The sequence below is a fragment of the Notolepis coatsorum genome, assembly GCF_963971535.1.
Source record: "Notolepis coatsorum genome assembly, chromosome: 5".
Taxonomy (NCBI): Eukaryota; Metazoa; Chordata; class Actinopteri; order Aulopiformes; family Paralepididae; genus Notolepis; species Notolepis coatsorum.
Genome location: NC_140169.1, coordinates 126,993,297 through 127,012,149, shown reverse-complemented (window position 1 = coordinate 127,012,149; position 18,853 = coordinate 126,993,297). Strand labels below are relative to the sequence as shown.

Sequence of the window (18,853 nt, the reverse complement as noted above, 5' to 3'; positions counted from 1 at the left end):
CAATGTGGAACGCCCTACCCAAAGCTGTAAAGGAATGTGAATCACTACCCACTTTTAAAAACACTCTCAAAGAACACCTACGGGAGACTGCAATTCGAAACTGGCCCCTACAAATGTCCTAACCCAGTTGTACAGTAAATGACCAAGTATGGCTTTGTCAGTATTCCAATGTACAGTGTACAGTGTCGTCGTCCCCCTACCCAACCCCCCCCACCTCCAATGTACAGCCCCCACAAACCCACCCAACCCCACCCCACCCACCCAACCTCCCCCAATGTACAGTTTCTACGTCAAATGTATATACACTCTTTTTCTGGACACTTTTTGTATCACAAACAGTACTGTATTTGCAAATCTGATATGTCATAAATGTATAGATGTAGCAGTACTGTCTATCTGTATGTCATGTATGTCATATATGTTATGATGAATTGAAAATGGGGGACCCTGATGTAAACAAGACGAAAGTCATTCTCTGGTCTGCATCCCCTTAACAATTGTGTATTGAGCTGTACTCTACTGTACCCATTCTGCAATCTGTTAATAAACTTTTCAATCAATCAATCAATCAAAAAGTTACTGAGGACTACTGTAGATGGGTGGAGGTAGACCAACGTTTCAGTATTTTACAAATCTAGGATAAACCAGAAATATGTGGGTTGCGTACAACCATGCCGAACTGGATTAAGATGCTTGATGAAAGCCTTTTTTTTTTTTTTTTTTTTTTTTACAGTGAATATAATGAATTATGCTATCTCTCGCCCCCTCTCTCTTACAGTTTCTCTCTCTCCTCCCAGTTTGTATTTTGTTGTGCGTCTGTTAACTTCGCCCCCACCACGCCTCCCAAGGATGTAAATTAGAATAGTGTTGAGAGTGCTCGACTATGTGTGTGACTGTGTGCATGTGGGGGGGGTCAATTTAAAAAGGAAAAAAAAGCTAAACGCGTTCAAGATCCTTAAGTCGCGCGTCCAAAGTTTAGCTTGTGTACATACTGTACTCTCAGACGAGAAGATGAAAGAAGCACATTTGGTAAAGTCGATGTTGTTTTGCTTCTATTTTAGCATCTTTGGAAGCTCGGCAGCTTGGGACCTCGTACTTCTGCATACCAATGATGTCCATGCGCGGGTTGAAGAAACAGACATAAACTCTATCAAATGCACCAAGGGGAACTGTTTCGCTGGAGTGGCCAGGAGGTTTTCTAAAATAAAGGAGATCCGAAGTCAAGAGAAAAATGTGATGCTCTTGGACGCGGGCGATCAGTTTCAGGGTTCCGTTTGGTTCAATTACTACAAGGGTGCTGAAGCTGCACATTTCATGAATAAACTCGGGTACGATGCAATGGTAAGTAGGCAAGTAATCAATAATCGAATGTAGACGATATGATTGGGTTATAGCTCTCTTAAGCTAAGCTGCATCCTCTTAACAATTGTATGTATTGAGCTGTACTGTACTCTGTACTGTACCCTTTCTGCAATCTGTTAATAAACTTTTCAACCAATCAATCAATCAATCAATCAATCAGCTATTTATAACCTCAAAATCAAGTAAACAAGAGCACTTATACAGATCATCAATGTATTATATTAATCTAATTTAACAATACAGTTTTCAATTACAACGTTGTTTTTAACTTGTTGAGATGTAGGCCTAGATGTGGCAGATGTTCTCATTATAGTCTATTCATTGTAGGCTAGTTCATAAAGTTCAGCCTTTTGGTAAACTGCTTATAATAAAATACCCATAATACGTTTACTTTATTACAATTTGTTTAAGGGGATGCAGACATGCCTTTCGTCTTGTTTACATGATCAGGGTCCCCCATTTTCAATTCATCATGACATTTATGACATACACAAACATTGGACATTTACCGGGGCCAGTTTCGAATTGCAGCCTGCCGTAGGTGCTCTTTGAGAGCGGTTTTTAAGGAGAGTAGGGATTCACATTATTTTACGGCTGTGGGTAGGGTGTTCCACATTGTAAAGGGGATGTGTCAAGTCAAGTAAAGTCAGCTTTATTTATATAGCACGTTTACAATGACTACATCCCCTCCAAATTCCTCAGAGACTCAGCAACCGCCATCACCCCAGTCATCACACACATAATAAACCTCTCCATAAAACAGGGACACGTCCCCAAGCTCTTCAAAATTGCGAGTGACCCCCCTGCACAAAAAGGGCAGCAAATTAGACCCAGGCAACTACCGCCCTGTTTCTATTCTTCACTCTATCGCAAAAGTCATGGAAAAAATAGTCTACGAACAGGTCGAAAAGTACCTTGTGGAAAAAAATCGAATCTACGAATTCCAATCTGGCTTCAGAACATCCCACTCCACTGACACATGCCTTCTCTATTTGAACGACCACACCAAACAAGAGGTGGACGCGGGCAAATACTGCGGCATGGTGGACCTACAATAGGCCTTCGACACTGTCAATCACTCCATTCTGATTGACAAACTAAAAGCAATTGATTTTGATAGTCTATCAGTGAGCTGGATGCAATCCTACCCGGAGGGGAGAGAACAGATGGTGGAGGTAAACGGTACTCTATCCCCCCCCTGGGAATCGATACGGTTCCTAACGGTACCTTTTTTTCTGTACTTTACTCTCCCTCTCTGAAGTCTAAACTTCACAACACACAATCTAAAACCCCTTACCTCCCTCTCCCAAACCGTTCCTACAACAATAACAACAACTTGCAAAGGAGATCTTGTATCTCAATGGGACTTCCTGGTTAAAAAATTTAAAAAAATGTAAAAAGAATAATAATCAGCAATATATATATTTATTTTGCTATTTGCTAATTGCATCATTTAAAATCGCGATTTCGATTTAAAATCGATTAATCGTTCAGCCCTAGTGTGTGCGTGTGTGTGAGAGAGAGAGGCAGAGAGAGCTGGCCCCCAGATCTTCTGCATCATAGTCATAGACAAACGTCAATCTTATTGCAAATTAGATCAATTAAAACTTCAATAATTTAGCCCCTGGGCCCATTTGATACTGGGTTTCAGCACCCATCCCTAGACATTGGAATGTATATCATGCTCGTAGGATTTGTCTGAATTAGGAGTTGTGACCAATTGGCTCCAATATTAAAAGTTTTTCACATTCTTGTTATTACATTTACATTTACATTACATTTAGTCATTTAGCTGACGCTTTTATCCAAAGCGACTTACAAGTTCTGTACGACAAGCCATCAGGAAGGGCACAACTCTATCAGCTGAGTAACAATGTTCATCAAAGTGTTGAGTGCTACAGTGTAGGTTAGTTTATTAGGACAAGTGCATGACAGTATGGTTAGTTAGGGTTAGATAATTCTTTTTTTTTCTTTTCATTTTTTTATTCAGATAATGGTTGAAGAAGTGCGTCTTTAGTCGACGGCGAAAGATTGGACGTGTTTCGGCTGTCCTAACTGGGGTGGGTAGTTCATTCCACCATTGTGGGGCAAGGATTGAGAATAGGCGACTTCTCTTTGATGACCCTCCCGGAGCTTGGATAGGAGTAGGTCTGAGGCGGCCAGAAGATGCAGAGCGTAGGGGTCTTGAGGGTGTGTAGTTAGAGACCATTGACCGGAGGTAGGCGGGAGCAGTTCCCTTTGCCGCACGGTATGCTAGGTCGAGGGCCTTGAAGCGGATTCGTGCAGCAATGGGGAGCCAGTGCAGGTCCCTAAGAAGTGGGGTGACATGGGCCGACTTCGGTAGGTTTGAGATCAGGCGGGCCGCTGCATTCTGAATGAGTTGAAGAGGCTTAGTGGCAGTGGCCGGGAGGCCAGCGAGCAGTGCATTGCAGTAGTCGAGGCGGGAGATGACTGTTGATTGGACGAGGAGTTGGGTGGCTTCTTTTGTCAGGAAGGGGCGGATCCTTCTGACGTTGCTCAGGAGGAATCGGCAGGTTCTGGTTGTCGCTGCGATGTGAGCAGAGAAGTTCAACTGGTCGTCGAGGACAACACCAAGGTTCTTGGCGGTCGGGGACGCGGTCACAGCTGCATTCTCGACTGTGATGGAAAGGTCGATCAGGGGGGAGGATTTGGCCGGCAGGTGGAGCAATTCTGTTTTGCTTAGGTTCAGTTTGAGGTGGTTGGTCGTCATCCAGGCAGAGATGTCGGACAGACAGGCCGAGATCCGCTCAGAGACGTGGATATCTGAGGGAGGGAAGGAGAGGAAGAGTTGAGTATCGTTGGCATAACAGTGGTAGGAGAAGCCATGAGACGTGATAATGTTACCCAGTGATTTAGTGTAGAGGGAGAAGAGAAGGGGTCCTAAAACCGAGCCCTGGGGGACACCCGTCCGCAGGGGGCGGGTGGCCGACAGGGTCCCTCTCCATGACACTTGGTAGGAGCGGTCATTGAGGTATGATGACAACCATGTCAGCGCAGAGCCAGCCACTCCCATTCCTGCGAGGGCCGCGAGGAGGATCTGGTGGTTGACTGTGTCGAAGGCTGCAGATAGATCTAGGAGAATCAGGACAGAGGAGAGGCCTTTCGCTTTTGCTAAGTGAAGTGCCTCTGTGACCGCAATGAGGGCTGTCTCTGTGGAGTGACCAGTCCTGAAGCCTGACTGATTAGGGTCTAGGAGGTCATTCTGTAAGAGATAAGCAGTAAGTTGGTTGGATACAGCACGTTCAAGTGTTTTAGAAAGGAAGGAGAGAAGAGAGACAGGACGGTAGTTGCCTATGACGGTAGGGTTCAGGGATGTTTTTTTTATGAGGGGCGTGACTCTGGCTTGTTTTAGGGAGGTGGGGACCACCCCCGAGTTGAGTGAGGAGTTGATGGTTGCAGTTAGGAATGGGAGGATGTCTGGTGCTATGGTCTGGAGGAGTGGGGAAGGTAGCCGGTCCAGCTGGCATGTAGTCGGACGGTTCGACGTTACCAGTGTCAGGGTCTCGGCTTCTGTAATGGGAGAGAAAGATGACAGAGTGAAGGATGAGGTTCTCGATTCAGCATTTGGAATGGGTGGGGGTTGGGAGAAGGAGCTGCGGATGTTCTCCACTTTTTCCTCAAAGAAGATCGCAAAGTCTTCGGCAGAGAGAGATGAGGGAGGGGGGGGTGGGGGGGGAGTGAGGAGGGAGGACATGGTAGCATGCAGTTTGCGAAGATTCTTGGCAGAGGCCTCGATCCTATGGTGAAAGAAAGAAGCTTTGGCATTAGTAATGGTTTTGGAGAATGTTAACAAGAGGTTGTGATATGTGTCGATGTCAGCAGTGAGGCGTGACTTTCTATACTTCCTTTCAGCTGCTCTCAGGACCTGTCTTTGTTCTCTCACTGGATCTGTCAGCCATGGACTGGGTGGGGAACGGCGGGCAGGTTTCTCAACGAGGGGACAGAGCTTGTCGAAGGAGGTTGCAAGGGCTGAGAGGAGGGTGGAGGTTGCCATCTCTGTGGAGAGAGCAGAGAAGGTGTCACTCAAAGGTAGAGCGGATAGTATGTCAGAGGAGAGGGTGGAGGGGGATAGGGAGGGCAGGTTGCGTCTGAGTGAGACGGTTTGAGTTGGGGTGAAGACCTTTCGGTTAAGCATGAGAGTTAGTGAGAAGGATATGAAGGAATGGTCAGATACATGTAGGGGAGTTACCGTGGTGTTAATGCTGGAGTTACGGGAAAATATGAGATCCAAGGAGTTGCCTGCTTTGTGGGTGGGAGGCATGGCAGTGGGAGTCAGGTCAAATGATTGTAGGAGGGAGACTACTATGACTGACTGAGATGAGTCAGGCAGGTTAAAGTCGCCCAATAGAAGGAGAGGGGTACCATCTTCCGGTAAGGAGCTTAGAAGCATGTCCAGCTCATCTGTGAGGTGATCGAGTGGACCTGGAGGGCGGTAGAGTGTAACAATGGTGAGATTGAAAGGATTAGAGACAGATACTGCATGATATTCAAAAGAGGAGAGTGACAGTGCTGGGAGGGGTGTTTTCAATTCATCATGACATTTATGACATACACAAACATTGGACATTTACCGGGGCCAGTTTCGAATTGCAGCCTGCCGTAGGTGCTCTTTGAGAGCGGTTTTTAAGGAGAGTAGGGATTCACATTATTTTACGGCTGTGGGTAGGGTGTTCCACATTGTAAAGGGGATGTGTCATGTCAAGTCAAGTCAAGTAAAGTCAGCTTTATTTATATAGCACGTTTACAATGACTACATCCCCTCCAAATTCCTCAGAGACTCAGCAACCGCCATCACCCCAGTCATCACACACATAATAAACCTCTCCATAAAACAGGGACACGTCCCCAAGCTCTTCAAAATTGCGAGTGACCCCCCTGCACAAAAAGGGCAGCAAATTAGACCCAGGCAACTACCGCCCTGTTTCTATTCTTCACTCTATCGCAAAAGTCATGGAAAAAATAGTCTACGAACAGGTCGAAAAGTACCTTGTGGAAAAAAATCGAATCTACGAATTCCAATCTGGCTTCAGAACATCCCACTCCACTAACACATGCCTTCTCTATTTGAACGACCACATCAAACAAGAGGTGGACGCGGGCAAATACTGCGGCATGGTGGACCTACAATAGGCCTTCGACACTGTCAATCACTCCATTCTGATTGACAAACTAAAAGCAATTGATTTTGATAGTCTATCAGTGAGCTGGATGCAATCCTACCCGGAGGGGAGAGAACAGATGGTGGAGGTAAACGGTACTCTATCCCCCCCCTGGGAATCGATACGGTTCCTAACGGTACCTTTTTTTCTGTACTTTACTCTCCCTCTCTGAAGTCTAAACTTCACAACACACAATCTAAAACCCCTTACCTCCCTCTCCCAAACCGTTCCTACAACAATAACAACAACTTGCAAAGGAGATCTTGTATCTCAATGGGACTTCCTGGTTAAAAAATTTAAAAAAATGTAAAAAGAATAATAATCAGCAATATATATATTTATTTTGCTATTTGCTAATTGCATCATTTAAAATCGCGATTTCGATTTAAAATCGATTAATCGTTCAGCCCTAGTGTGTGCGTGTGTGTGAGAGAGAGAGGCAGAGAGAGCTGGCCCCCAGATCTTCATAGTCATAGACAAATGTCAATCTTATTGCAAATTAGATCAATTAAAACTTCAATAATTTAGCCCCTGGGCCCATTTGATACTGGGTTTCAGCACCCATCCCTAGACATTGGAATGTATATCATGCTCGTAGGATTTGTCTGAATTAGGAGTTGTGACCAATTGGCTCCAATATTAAACGTTTTTCACATTCTTGTTATTAGCATTTCTTTATCAGTTTATGCGCTCCGCCATGAAGCAGCATGGATTAATTTATCTTCACTCAATTGGCACACATCTCAAAGATATTTTTTTCCAAAGAAAGAGGAGCATGATTCATTTGATTATTATTATTATTATTATTATTATTATTATTATTATTATTATTATTATTATTATTATTATTATTATTAGTAGTAGTATTATTATTATTATTAATAATAATAATAATAATAATAATAATAATAATAATAATAATAATAATAATAATAATAATAATAATAATAATAATAATAATAATAATAATGCCTAAGCATATGCTGCTGATAAAATGTGTCTCTGTTTCTTCTGTTTCAGGCCTTAGGGAATCATGAGTTTGACAATGGAGTGGACGGACTGATCAAGCCATTCTTACAGGAAGTGAACTGCACGGTTCTCAGTGCAAATATCAAGCCTGACAACACATTAGCCCCAACGATTACTGGCCTTTACCTACCCTATAAGATATTTAATATCGACTCTGAGAGGGTGGGTGTGGTGGGCTATACATCAAAGGAAACTCCTGATCTGTCACAGTCAGGTAACCCTCCCTCTCTCCCACACACCCCTTGTGAAAATGTATTATGGTATTTCCACAAAAGTATCATGGTATTTCTATAAAAGTATTATGGTATTTCTATAAAAGTATTATGGTATTTCCAAAAAAGTATTATGGTATTTCCAAATAAGTATCATGGTATTTCAAAAAAAGTATTATGGTATTTCCAAAAAAGTATCATGGTATTTCCATAATTCTTTGGTCACTAGAAATTATGTAAAGACAATGATATTGCCATCAGTATCATGGCTTAAATTAGATTATACCATGGTATTATTTAAGTACAAAATTGGTACTATGGTGATACATGACTTTTACCATGGCAACATATTGGTAAATGATTCATATAATTCATCAAACTACCATGCTACTTTCTTGGTAAGGGACACACACACTCACACGCGTTCAATTTGGGACACTATCCCTAACCTACCCTTAATAAGAATAAGATAAGAATAAACGTTAATGGGTTTCATTCCCGAACGGATTTACGAGCAAAAATGTCCTCTTAGGCAGATTTCTGCCCATTTAAGACATATTAGGGCTGGTAGCGCGATTCCCCAAATGTTCCCCAAAAGGATTTCACCGTGGCTGAGAGCAGATTTAAGAGTGCTGAGGAGCACACTTATGATTGATTGACTAATTGAAAAATGTATTAACTTGACAGACTGTGTTCTCATAGTGATTCCTTCATGCCAACGCTACAGGCCTCCTTGGAATTAATTACTTAATCATAATTATAAATAATAAAATAAATAATTAAAATAAATATGACAATATTTGTACGATAAGAAATTACGCATTTGGTGTCGGAAAAATTAATAATATGGATTCATCTGATCACAGGGCAGCTGGATTAATCATATCTGAACCAGCTATTTTGGACAAATGTATAATTACTTTAATTACTCAGATATTCAAACACAATTATGCAATTATTGTGAAATGATTGAAAATAATTATTATTTAATGCCTTCTGTGGAATTTGCATTTCTTATTTGTTACATATCTGTTTTAATGGTATACAATGGGACAGACCTTTGTATGATATAAACCTGCATTCATTCGAATATATCATTAATCAATTAAACTTATATTGAAATACACTATATAGCCTATACACCAACAGGTTCAACTCTTACTATGACAACAGACACAAACTAATTACATCGAAATCTATAGTTTATTAGCAACGATGCAACAGCCTGATGCAGGCGGCTTGGGGAGGATGCATGCTCCGCACGCTCCTGGGCAGGTGCGCTCGGCGGGGATTAGATGAGGGAAGGGGACCTTTCACAAGAGCCCCGTCTGAAAGGGGGACCAGCCTACAACCAGCCTCCCAATGGAGCGGCCTCCGGAGGGGGAAAAGATAGGCCTTGGTGGGGAGCTGAGCGCTTGCCCAATAGGAGTAGATGTTGTATGTAATTTATGGAAAAGAGACCCCATTCCGTAGTGAAAACCCAGATATCCAGAGCCAATAGGGAATCCCTGTGAAAAGTTCTTCCCCGATCCCCTAAAAGGGCGATCGAGCTAGGATGCAATGTGGCCTGAGGGTTGGGAGGGTGGGGGGTTTGCTTTTCCAATTTGTATGGATCTGAATGGGATGACAAGAAAGCATAATTAGACAAGTGGCATGTAGATGGCGAAGCCAGGATATACGGGATAAATTATAATCATTATCCTGACAATTATAGTTACCGATGCTTATCGCAATTCTAAACATTACGATATAAATACTTACCTTTACTTACGTTCTGGATATAACTATGCAGATGGATAAAAGCGCATAATACATGACAATGAATGATCGGTTTACAAGTTGCTTATGAACAAATGGCGTCTAATCCCTGTTTATTCCCTGAGTTGGTTTCCCCCAAAGACATGGCGTGATCAAAATTCAGGCGACTGGTTCAGTAGTGCCGGTCTGATGAAGAAGAAGTGACAGAAAAATTATCATGTGTTTAGTTACAGTATATGTTTAGTTATGTGTTTAGAAGTCAGGAACACACGGCGGCTACGTGGCGTAGTGGGCAAGGCGCTCGCCACAAATGCAGAAACGCTGGGCTCGCCTGTTCGAGCCCAGCGCTCCACATTGCTTTCAGTTTAGCTGGTCGTTCATACTAATACACATTGGCCGTATTAGGGGGTGGGAAACTGATGGGTGGGGATCGGGCGTTGTGGACAGCGACTCCTACAGGTCGGTTGGTGCGCCTGCGCAGTAGAATCAGGAAGTGTCGGGGGCAGCGTGAGCCTCCCACGCGTTACTCCTCGCCACTGAGAGATCGAGCTGCGCAGGTGAAAAGATGCGACTGCTGTTACCTCAAGTACCGGAGGGGACTTGTGCTATGTATGATTAGTCCACATTGCAGCCGGCTTGTGGGAGGCAAGAAACAGCGTTCGTGACAGGGGAGGGTTGAATTGGATGATACGAAATTGGGATGGGAGAAAAATATAGAAAATGGGAGAAAAAGTGGATAAAAAAAAAGAAGTCAGGAACACACACATGCACAAATGTGTTGGTAATGATTGAAAACCCCTTTCACTAACCTCTACTAAACAACAGTCTCCCTTGCACCCCCCCCCCCCCCCCCCCCACGCACACGCACACACAACATTAAGGGATAGTGCAATTATCTTTTACACCCCCCTGTTTACTAGCACCTAGGGCTGCATTTTAAATTTCGTTGTAACAACTGTAACAATGACAATAAAGATCTATTCTATTCTATTCTAGGACCACACCTAGAGTTCGAAGATGAGGTCAGTGCCCTGCAGCTCCACGTTGACAAGCTGCTCACCCTGGGTATCAATAAGATCATCGCCCTGGGCCACTCAGGTTTCACTGTGGACAAAGAGATAGCCAGGAAGGTCAGGGGAATAGATGTTGTCATCGGGGGTCATAGCAACACATTCCTTTATACAGGTAAGTGTTTTGTCTAATTTCATATTCTTCTAATGTTTCTTAAAGGCCCAATCAGGGATTTTTTTTAAATATATGCCAGTGCAGCTCTCTGAGAAGTGGGGTAACATGGGCTGACTTTGGTAGATTCGAGATCAGGTGGGCCGCTGCGTTTTGTATGAGTTGAATGTGTCAAGTGTTGGATGAAGCAGCTGCGTATTTTCTCTACCTTTTTCCTCAAAGAAGATCTTAACTTCCACCCTTAACCACCCTTAATACTGGTAGAACTGTCTTGGCTCGTGTGCCAAAACGTCAGTCAAAAATTTATAAAAACGCTAAAAGAACTTTTTTCTGCCACTGAGATTGAGTTGATCTGATGAGGCAGACGCTTCAGGAACGATACCATGTTCTCAAGAGGACGTGGGCACCAGGGTGTTTCCATGAGCCTGAGATGACCCCTGCTGTATCTGGAGGAAAGGAAAGATTGAGGCTTCCTGTCTGTGTCTAGTTCCAGGATAAACACCCCGTCATAGTAGACACCCTGCCACAGTGCTATAATTATACAGGAGGGAGTAGGGCAGAAAAGCACTGTAATTGGTGCCTTTGGTTCTTCACCTCAGCACCATGGAAACTATGAAAAGCACAACATGGTCCAAAACAGCGAGCTTACACAATATTGCTGCTTTAATCGAACGTATGACTTAAACAAGTTATTCTCTTCAATGAAGCGAATGTGAGAGAAGCAAGCTTGTAACCAGAACATTGCCGGTTCAAACCTCCCAGACCGTCAGGGAAATCTGCAATGAGAAAAGTGAACGATTAACACGCTCCACGTCAAGCAAGTCACCGAAACCCCAACTGCTCCACTGGAGCTGCTCAGTTTGCTACAAGAATGGGGGTTGCATTTTTGAGAAATCGCATCTGTGCATTGTCTACAGGAATTCTTAGAGCTAATCTTTGCTAATTGGTATCATTGGATGTGAAAGATTAATCCTACATGAAGATCTAAATATTCATATTAATAAGAAGAACGACCCCAAAGCTATTAAGCTTATCAACCTACTAGACAGCTCTGAACTAATGCAAAATATAAATGAACCCACTCATCAACATGAAAACACTGACAAAAGTCTCAGTAATGCATTTACCTTTATCTTAGTAAATTGAGTTAATCGCTGTAGGATTTGGTTCAGCAGAAATGTACAGCGATTAACTCAATTTACTAAGACTCTTAATAAACAAACAGAATTTAAATTAAATGAGGACAAAACTGAAATCCTACTAGTCGGCCCTATAACCGAAAGGGATACAGTATTAAAGCATCGCCTAGGTGACTGTGATCCGGGCGTATGTGGTGTTGAAGCGACATAGAGCCAAGGAGCCTGTAACAGCCAAGGGTTAGTGTTTTGATTCATAGGGTTACAGTGTTTTGATTCATAGGGTTACAGTGTTTTGATTCATAAGGTTACAGTGTTTCATAGGGTTACAATGCAGAAATGAGATGAGGTACAAAACTTAGGGTAGGGGGGCGGTCAGGTGGCGTAGCGGAGATTGTGCTCGTCACCAATGCAAGAGGCTGCGGTCTCGACTCCCGGAGAGTCAGCATTGCCTTGGCTTGGGCTGATCGCTATACTAACTCGTTTGGCTGAGTTAGGGGGAGGGGAGCCGTGGGTGGGTCCTGGGCGTTGTGGACAGCGACCCCTACAGTTCGGTCGGGGCGCCTGCACAGCGAGGGTAGGATCTGGAGAAAGGTAGTGTGACCTTCCACACGTTACACTCTCCCGGTGAGAATCTGCGCTGCCAGGCTGGCTGCCGGCTGGCTGCACATGTGTCGGAGGAAAACATGTGACAGTCTCCGGCCTCCCGGACGCGTGAACACTTAAGGTAACTAACTTGCGTTCAGCGTTTCTCTGATTGGCCACGACACCCACGTGACCGCGCGCTAGCACGGCCCCTTATCCACGCCTACCGCTCTGACTGTGTGTTGCAGCGTGCGGCAGAGCGGCAAAGTGTTCTCGCCTTCCTCAAATTTATACGCATGGAAGTATTGACTACGCCGTAACGAATCATTAAAAAAATATACCGTTAACTGGAATATGTTGTGCCTTTACACATATGTTGGATTATGTAATTGGTTTGTCATGACAAACAAATAAAAAAATCGCGATTTACCCGGTGGCTACAACAACACACAGTGACTAATAATCCAACATATGTGTAAAGACACAACATATTCCAGTTAACGGTATCTTTTTTTAATGATTCGTTACGGCGCAGTCAATACTTCCATGCATGCTGAGGAAGATGCTGAAGATAACATGGAAGGATAGGATCAAGAATGAGGAGGTACTGAGAAGAGCGGATATGCAAGGAGGACAGCTGCTGGAGAGGTTGAAAAAGAGAAAGATGGAGTTGTGCGGGCATGTTCTGAGAGGATCCAGCGGGGAGATGTTCAAGAAGGTGGTGATGGGGAAGGTGGATGGAAAGAGAGGAAGTGGAAGACCAAGAAGAGGCTGGGTAGACGATGTCTGTGATTGGAGTGGAGTGAGAGGCGGAGTCACGGAGTTGGAGAGAAGAAGTGGGGACAGAATGGGTTGGAGAGTGATAGGCAACCTTCGGAACGAAGAAGCCACCTAATGATGATGATTCGGGACCTCCATGTTTTGGGGGTATTCATCAGACAAATCGGATCCGGGATTCGGCTCCCATCAGTCGGGCAAGAACTGCGGGTTTTCAGCCTCTCTCCTCTCTCCTGGAGCTTAAGGAGGAGCTTAGTATTCCTGCCTCTGAGGAGGTGGCTACAACAACACACAGTGACTACATGCAGTCACTGTGTGTTGTTGTAGCCACCGGGTAAATCGCGATTTTTTTATTTGTTTGTCATGACAAACCAATTACATAATCCAACATATGTGTAAAGGCACAACATATTCCAGTTAACGGTATATTTTTTTAATGATTCGTTACGGCGTAGTCAATACTTCCATGCGTATAAATTGAGGAAGGCGAGAACACTCTGCCGCACGCTGCAACACACAGTCAGAGCGGCACGCGTGGATAAGGGGGCGTGCTAGCGCGCGGTCACGTGGGCGTCGTGGCCAATCAGAGAAACGCTGAACGAAACGCTGAACGCAAGTTAGTTACCTTAAGTGTTCACGCCTCCCGGACCAACAGTAGGGGGGGGGGGGGGGGTGCGCAACAACCAGGAAGGGGGTTGGTAATTGGCATAACGACTAACAGTGGGATGGGAGAAAAATCGGAAAAAAGGAGGGGGAAAAAGATAAAAAAAAAATGTAAAACTTAGGGTAGGGTGCAAATGAGGTATGAATGTAGTGCACATCTCTTTAATAATAGATAAATATAAAGTGTCTAAAGTGAGTGGTAAGGTGAGTGTTTGTTTAAAGTGAGTGTGTACAGTGAGTGTAGATGATGGGTTGTGTTGTGTTACATAGTGTCATTGTCATTGAGCATCCTGATGGCCTGGGGATAGAAGCTCCTTGAGTCTCTCTGTACTGGCCATGAGACTCCGGTAGCGCTTGCCTGACCGCAGCAGTTCAAAGAGGCAGTTGTTTGGGTCACTAGAGTCACCCAAATACTAATACTAATGGATTAAAGAACTTGAACTTGAACTTGGGATACAGTATTAACAACTTGTTAATTCATAGTGTATGCATGTTGTCTATTTTATGATTATTGTCTTTTTATACTCATTTTATGTCTGCACTTTATGCTTTTATCTTGTCAGTTCTCTGCTCATTGTATGCCTATGTCTATTTTATGTCCATACAAATAAAGTTTATTATTATTATTATAATTATTATTCACAAACACATTTAGCTAAAACCGTTCTAACGAAAACATTTCCGGTTAAGTGCTGCCTTCAAATGGACGTAATTCTTTAACTTGTGTTTTCAAGACAGTGTCAAGACTATTCTCTGTTAGATCTCTACTGGGTACTGTAGCTTTCTTTACCAGTTAGACCTAATTGTGTGAGCTAAACGCATTGCTGCACTTCACTAGTTCCCCCGAGGTACAGTTATCTCTGTGTACTTTATTGAATGACTAGCAACCGGACGTACATGTGTAACGGTTGTGACAACGTCACCTCAAACTTCGATGCCCCGAGTGGGAGTTGAACCCCGGTCTCCCACACCGCGGGCAGCAACACAGACCGCTATATCAAGAGGTGAATTCACTTCTAAGTGCTGGGTCTATGCGTCTTTTGAGGATGTGAGAGTGAGTTTAACCCATAGCACCGCTACTCACCCCAGCCCTTCTTGACTGCGCTTCACGGTACCATCTGTTACACTCACCCTCTCAAACTCACTCCACTCCACCCAAGGCATCCGGGTCAATCGGCACCATTGTAACGGTTGTGACAACGTCACCTCAAACTTCGATGCCCCGAGTGGGAGTTGAAGCCCGGTCTCCCACACCGCGGGCAGCAACACAGACCGCTGTACCAAGAGGTGAATTCACTTCTAAGTAATGGGTTTATGTGTCGTTTTGAGGATGTGAGAGTGAGTTTAACTCATAGCACCGCTACTCACCCCAGCCCTTTTTGACTGCGCTTCACGATACCATCCGTTGCACATGTACAGTCATCACTGTGTACATTATTGAATTACTACTAGCAACCAGGGGTATCCATCTCTATACACGTCAGTGAATGGGAAATGAGACAAGGCTTCAAGAGCAGAGGCTCAGTAGGAAACCAGGCATTGCACACCAGAACGTCAACAGTTTGTTTGTTTGCTTGTTTGTTTTATTTGGAATATCGAACATGCCTTTTTTCTCTGGATGTTTAATATAACTATAAGTATATGTCAAAAATATAGTTGTGTTTTTACAATCTCCATTGAAAGAGAGAGAGAGAGAGAGAGAGAGAGAGAGAGAGAGAGAGAGAGAGGCCTATGCATCAAGAGACTGCTTGTCCTTAATGGTCCAGAGCCTCTACAGTATAATGACCTAACACTGTTTACATGAGGGTGTTTTCTAGAGGGTTATTATCAGCTTGATGATGGAGATGCTGATTTACTTCAATTGTTTTCTCTCCGCGTCTCCGTAGGAAAGGCTCCCTCCTCTGAGGTCCCGGCGGGGTCCTATCCCTTCATGGTCAGGTCAGAGGAGGGGCGGGACGTCCCTGTCGTGCAGGCCTATGCCTTTGGGAAATATTTGGGTTACCTCAAGGTGACCTTTGACGAAGCTGGCACCGTGCTTGAGGCCGCAGGCAATCCCATCCTGCTGGACAGCTCGGTAGCAGAGGGTAAGTGGAACAACATGGCAACCAACTGGGTGAACCAGGCTGTGCTCCATGGAGCTCCTTGGTTTAGCCTTTTATTTCATTTTATTTCATTTTAGTGTCTCTCGCTCGTTTGGTTCGTTGTGTTTTGGTCAATTCCAGCCTTATGCCTAAAAAAGGCCTCCGAAGATGCACTGGTTAAGTATGAATGAAATCATTCACATACATATTCATGGGATCTCCTAGGGAGAGTGTAGACACCCCACAACATTATTAAATATATTCATGGGATCTCCTAGGGAGTGTAGACACCCCACAACATTATTAAATATATTCATGGGATCTCCTAGGGAGTGTAGACACCCCACAACATTATTAAATATATTCATGGGATCTCCTAGGGAGTGTAGACACCGCACAACATTATTAAATATATTCATGGGATCTCCTAGGGAGTGTAGACACCCCACAACATTATTAAATATATTCATGGGATCTCCTAGGGAGTGTAGACACCCCACAACATTATTAAATATATTCATGGGATCTCCTAGGGAGTGTAGACACCCCACAACATTATTAAATATATTCATGGTGTCTCCTAGGGAGTGTAGACACCCCACAACATTATTAAATATATTCATGGGATCTCCTAGGGAGTGTAGACACCCCACAACATTATTAAATATATTCATGGGATCTCCTAGGGAGTGTAGACACCCCACAACAGTATTAAATATATTCACGGGATCTCCTAGGGAGAGTGTAGACACCCCACAACATTATTAAATATATTCATGGTGTCTCCTAGGGAGTGTAGACACCCCACAACATTATTAAATATATTCATGGTGTCTCCTAGGGAGTGTAGACACCCCACAACACTATTAAATATATTCATGGGATCTCCTAGGGAGAGTGTAGACACCCCACAACATTATTAAATATATTCATGGTGTCTCCTAGGGAGTGTAGACACCCCACAACATTATTAAATATATTCATGGTGTCTCCTAGGGAGTGTAGACACCCCACAACATTATTAAATATATTCATGGTGTCTCCTAGGGAGAGTGTAGACACCCCACAACATTATTAAATATATTCATGGTGTCTCCTAGGGAGTGTAGACACCCCACAACATTATTAAATATATTCATGGGATCTCCTAGGGAGAGTAGACACCCCACAACATTATTAAATATATTCATGGTGTCTCCTAGGGAGTGTAGACACCCCACAACATTATTAAATATATTCATGGTGTCTCCTAGGGAGTGTAGACACCCCACAACATTTGAAATACATGTTCATCATATTGCAACATGGCAAACAATCCATAACGCATATGGATGTGACATGAAACAAACTTTTGTAACAGCCTACATACGTCCTGCAAACTAGCTTAACAGTTTTAAACAGATATGGTGCAGGGTAGGAAATGCAGGTAGTTTTTGCATGAACTCAGTCATTTTCCACAGCAATTTACCACAGTGATCTGTCTGATCATTAAATATAGTTTTCAATTTTAGATGCTTTATTTATGTCCACATAAATACAGAGTACATTAAGGACATAAACACTAACAGTGTGCAATTAGCTTATTGGGAGTTACGTGTGTGACTCTGCAGCATTCATCGTAAATAATAATAATAATAATAATAATAATAATAATAATAATAATAATAATAATAATAATAATAATAATAATAATAATAATAATAATAATAATAATAATAATAATAATACAATACACATACAATATTGACACAGATGATGTTTCAAAAACAGATACAATAGCATTTCCGTAAAACTATACTCACACACACACACACACACGCGCGCGCGCACGCACGCACACACACACACACACACACGCACACGCACACACACACAAAATTTCATTTACAGTATCTTGTGAGGTTTGGCCAATGTCTTTTCAACGACAACAAATAAAATCTTTTCATAGCTCCTGTAGACTCTTCATAATAGTGTATTTGCTACTTGTACGACTACTGTGACTTCTGTGTTTGGACTGGTCTTGTCTAGGCTATATTTAACTGTTACATGAAAACATGGACAGCCTTGCCCCCCAACCCCCCTCTACACAATAATCTCTCTCACATGCACGCATGCACGCACGCGCGCGCACACACACACACACACACACACACACACACACACAAACAAACAGCAAAAACGGAGAAACCAAACTGCTTTTCTAAATTCCCAAAAGTATTTTATTTATGATACGTGGTTTCTGCAGGAAACTTGTTTGGCCTCTCCAAACATGTTGTTTCACCTCATCTAAACTCTGCTGTTTGGCCTCTCCAAACATGTTGTTTCACCTCATCTAAACTCTGCTGTTGGGCCTCTCCAAACATGTTGTTTCACCTCATCTAAACTCTGCTGTTTGTCCTCTCCAAACATGTTGTTTCACCTCATCTAAACTCTGCTGTTGGGTCTCCAAACATGTTGTTTCACCTCATCTAAACTCTGCTGTTGGGTCTCTCCAAACATGTTGTTTTACCTCATCTAAACTCTGCTGTTGGGTCTCTCCAAACATGTTGTTTTACCTCATCTTATCACAACTTAGCAGTGTGATTGGAGGATCAAGAAATAAGGGCAGAGCATAAGACAAATTATTTTATTTTTTTTATTTTTTTTTGATAGACAAACAATTTCAATGTCCACACAAGCACAATTTCAATAAATAAATGATATTTATTGTTTAACAGCACAAGTCCAATGGGCAATAGGGTAATCCAAAAACAGTCCAGGATCAAAACACGTATCAGGCTCTCGTACAAAAAAAGGGATTGTTCAATACTCAGAGTTGTCTTCCGGTCCAGAGTCAGTACACAAGGGCGTTTCTCAGCCAGTCTAGGGTCCAGTACACAATGAACACC

The 18,853-nt window shown here is 43.2% G+C and overlaps 1 protein-coding gene across 1 annotated transcript in view; it reads left to right on the top strand.

The window, feature by feature from the left end:
* Nucleotides 1-912: 912 nt before the first annotated feature.
* The window catches only part of LOC311229272 (5'-nucleotidase-like), a 26,626-nt gene continuing 8,685 nt past the window's right edge, over nt 913-18,853 (top strand). The window contains exons 1-4 of the mRNA XM_084315338.1: nt 913-1,341; nt 7,563-7,785; nt 10,538-10,726; nt 15,771-15,968. Coding sequence (XP_084171464.1) covers nt 1,012-1,341; nt 7,563-7,785; nt 10,538-10,726; nt 15,771-15,968 — 940 coding nt within the window. The 5' untranslated portion in view covers nt 913-1,011. The remainder of the gene's footprint in view (nt 1,342-7,562; nt 7,786-10,537; nt 10,727-15,770; nt 15,969-18,853) is intronic.